Here is a 3,076-nt window from a genome sequence, read left to right as displayed (position 1 = left end):
TACATAGCTGATGATATCTCTCCTATAAGTCCTGACAGCAGGTCGGAGAGTGTGAGGAGCTCCTAGATCAGTGTGTGTGTGTGTGTGTGTGTGTGTGTGTGTGTGTGTGTGTGTGTGTGTAGTGAGTCCTAGAGGAAGAATGAACTGCTATCTATCTTTCCCTTCCCCTCCCCAGAGAAATGAGGAGATTCACTCTCTAGGCTTGAAAAAGCAGCCCCCAGTCAGTCACTGACTATCTACTCACCACCAGTAAATGATTATCATGTCTCTTTACAGAGGGAGGGCTGCCTCTGACTGCACTTGGCAATGCCTCTCCCTTAGCCTGCTGAGACACCAGCCTTTCCTGGACGAGTGCTGCTCACTTCATCCCAAGGTTTGCCTCGTTTGTTGGCAGTTTGAAATTCCCCTCCCATCTGGGTGGAGAGAAGGAGCTTATTTGCCTAGTGCTGGAAAAGGAGACACGTCTAAAGGCACTGGGCTCCAACGTCTCTTCAATGGGTGATAAAATGGGGAATGGAGCTTGTAACTGGCCAGGGAGTTGAGGGTGCTCTGCTTTTCTTCAGCTACAGCCCATCCGTGACATCATAGGCAGGGCCTTTGTGGATTTTTGGGATCCTAACTATCTGCCAAGGACTCTTCAATCCATGGAGTTAAGCTGATCCCTCGCACAAAGCAGGCTGCAGAAGAAACTTGAGGTGAGCTGTCTTTTGGGAATCTACTTTGGGGAAGAAAAGTCTGCCAGCTCTCTGCCTTCCAGCTTCCACCCTGAGCCCTGACCCCATCCCAGCTCCCCCGGGAGCCATCCTCTGGCCAGCTTCCCGTGGGAGCCTCTACCTCATTTCATGGTAAGAGCTGCTTGATTTCCTTTTTTCTACTTTAAATGGGGATTTGGGTGCCAAAGCCCACTTGTGCCCAGAGCAGCCGTGGTGGGGTGAGAGCTGCCACATGCCTTTTGGAAACTTGGAATGCTTTCTGGTAGAGCTGAAAAGCTGGGTGGGTGAGCTCATCTCTGCTGAGCCCATAGCCTATAGCCCATAGTCTGACTGTCCTCTGCACTTTCACAGCTGGAGCCTGACAATTCCCACACCATTAGAAGAGAAGCTGCTGCAGGTATATCAGAATCCCTTATCTCCTAACCACTTAGCTTGGGCTGCCTCCACCCTGAGAGGGTAAATAAGAAACCTCCAGATAAAACAGACCCTGGCCTTGGGTCAGATTTACCTCAGGACACCCTGAGATGTGCTGACTTGTCTTCACTCTTCCGACTCTTGTGGAATCCTGATTTGACCTGGTCTGGGCTCCCTGCTCACCTCTTCACCACCATCTTGATTCCTAGATTCCTGATCTGCCGCCAGCCCTGATCTTTGGTCCTGTGCACATCCCCTTACCTGTGGCTGACTTGCCTGATCCTGACCCTGCTCTCCTGTTGTCCATGATTTTGGTGTGATACTGTGACATGGAGCCGGGTCATTTCCCAAATGTCACCCCCAATGCCACCTTTGAAGGACCAGGGGACACCAATGACATCTTTATTACTTTCTTCTTGGGATGCGTCCTGGCCTTGATGTGTCTGGTGGGCACTGTAGGCAATATCTACACCTTGGTGGTCATCAATTCTTCCATGAAGCTAGGAGGCTCCATGTACATTTACATTGTTAACCTGGCCCTGGCAGACCTCCTGTATCTGTCCACCATCCCCTTTGTGGTCTGCACCTATTTTGCCAGGGACTGGTACTTTGGGGACATTGGCTGTAGGGCCCTGTTCAGTCTAGACTTCCTCACTATGCATGCCAGCATCTTCATTCTCACTATCATGAGCACAGAGCGATACTTGGCTGTGGCAAGACCTTTGGACACCATCAGCCGATCCAGGAACTACAGAAGAATGGTGACTGGCATTGTGTGGCTGGTGTCCTTCCTCCTGGCCCTGCCTACCACGATCCTCATAGACCTTCGCACAAGCCATCGGGATGGAGTGACCAAGCATATGTGTCACCCAACGTGGCACCTGGGGGCCTATAAGGTCTATCTCACCATCCTCTTCCACACCTGCATCCTGGGCCCTGGACTGGCTATCTGCTACCTGTATGGCAGGCTGGCCAGGACCTACTGGCAGTCCCAGACAACTGCTGCCTTTACTGCTGAGAGAACCAAGAGGTGCCCCCGGGAAAAGGTCCTCTACATGATCTTCAGCATTGTCCTCACTTACTGGATCTGCTTCATCCCCTTTTGGCTTTGGCAGCTCCTAAGCATCTATGACCAGCAGCCAGGGCGTAGTGCTGGCAACACGGGAGTCTATATCAACTTCATTGTCACTTGCCTGGCCTATGGAAACAGCTGCATCAACCCCTTCCTCTACACTCTGCTCTCTAATAACTACAAGGAATATCTCCAGAGCCACCAGAAGAGTGATATCTGTCTGTCTAAACTCAGGAGCAAGAGGTCTCACCTGTCTGGGAGCCTTGGGCAAACAGAGACCATGGCCACCATCCAGATCAAGGGAGTGCTCTGCCAGGCCAGCTCTGTATGAGAGGTGAGTTGTTTTGTGAGAAGGCACTGTGGGAGATTCAAGGAAAAAAAAAGACTTTGTCCCAGACCTCCACAACCTAGCTGGGAAGATAGTGATACAGTGGAAAGAATACTGGTGTAGAAAACAGAAGATTATCTCTTGCTTGGACACTGTCTGGGTGGCCTAGGACAAGCCGTCTACTATCTCTGGACCTCATTTTCTTTATGAGTAGAATAAGAGGGTTGGACTAAATGAACTCTAAGGCCCCTTCCAGCTTTGACATTCTGCAACCCTAGGGAAAGGGTCATACTATATTATACTGTTGAGATTTATCCTGTTTTAAATGCATATAAATAATAGAAGTTTATGGCTCTTCTCAGCAATACAATGGCCCAAGACAATCCCAAAGAAATCACGATGGAAAATGCTATCAACCTCCAAAGAAAGAATCGATGTTGTCCGGACACAGACTGAAGCGTACTATTTTTCACTTCCTTCCTTCCTTCCTTCCTTCCTTCCTTCCTTCCTTCCTTCCTTCCTTCCTTCCTTCCTTCCTTCCTTCCTTCC

The 3,076-nt window shown here is 50.0% G+C and overlaps 1 protein-coding gene across 2 annotated transcripts; it reads left to right on the top strand.

Moving 5' to 3' along the window:
• Positions 1 to 361: 361 nt before the first annotated feature.
• LOC138159033 (urotensin-2 receptor-like) lies at positions 362 to 3,036 on the top strand. Of its 2 annotated transcripts, none has more exons than XM_069085375.1 (2): positions 362 to 695; positions 1,065 to 3,036. In XM_069085375.1, exon 2 carries the CDS (start codon positions 1,457 to 1,459, stop codon positions 2,528 to 2,530), a length of 1,074 nt encoding a protein of 357 aa, XP_068941476.1. In that variant the 5' UTR covers positions 362 to 695; positions 1,065 to 1,456; the 3' UTR covers positions 2,531 to 3,036. The 2 variants fall into 2 exon arrangements, with proteins under 2 accessions (XP_068941476.1, XP_068941475.1); XM_069085374.1 differs by having other exon boundaries at positions 362 to 845.
• The last annotated feature ends 40 nt before the right edge of the window (positions 3,037 to 3,076 follow it).

The sequence above is a fragment of the Petaurus breviceps genome, unplaced genomic scaffold (assembly GCF_028583685.1).
Source record: "Petaurus breviceps papuanus isolate PSGF00001 unplaced genomic scaffold, PetGlider_PUasm1.0 175, whole genome shotgun sequence".
Classification (NCBI taxonomy): Eukaryota; Metazoa; Chordata; class Mammalia; order Diprotodontia; family Petauridae; genus Petaurus; species Petaurus breviceps.
The sequence above is the reverse complement of the archived record's forward strand: the minus strand, read 5'-3'. Positions and strand labels throughout refer to the sequence as shown.

Bases quoted from the DNA above. Each gene is read 5' to 3' on its own strand.
- LOC138159033 (XM_069085375.1), top strand. From the start codon at position 1,457: ATGGAGCCGGGTCATTTCCCAAATGTCACCCCCAATGCCACCTTTGAA.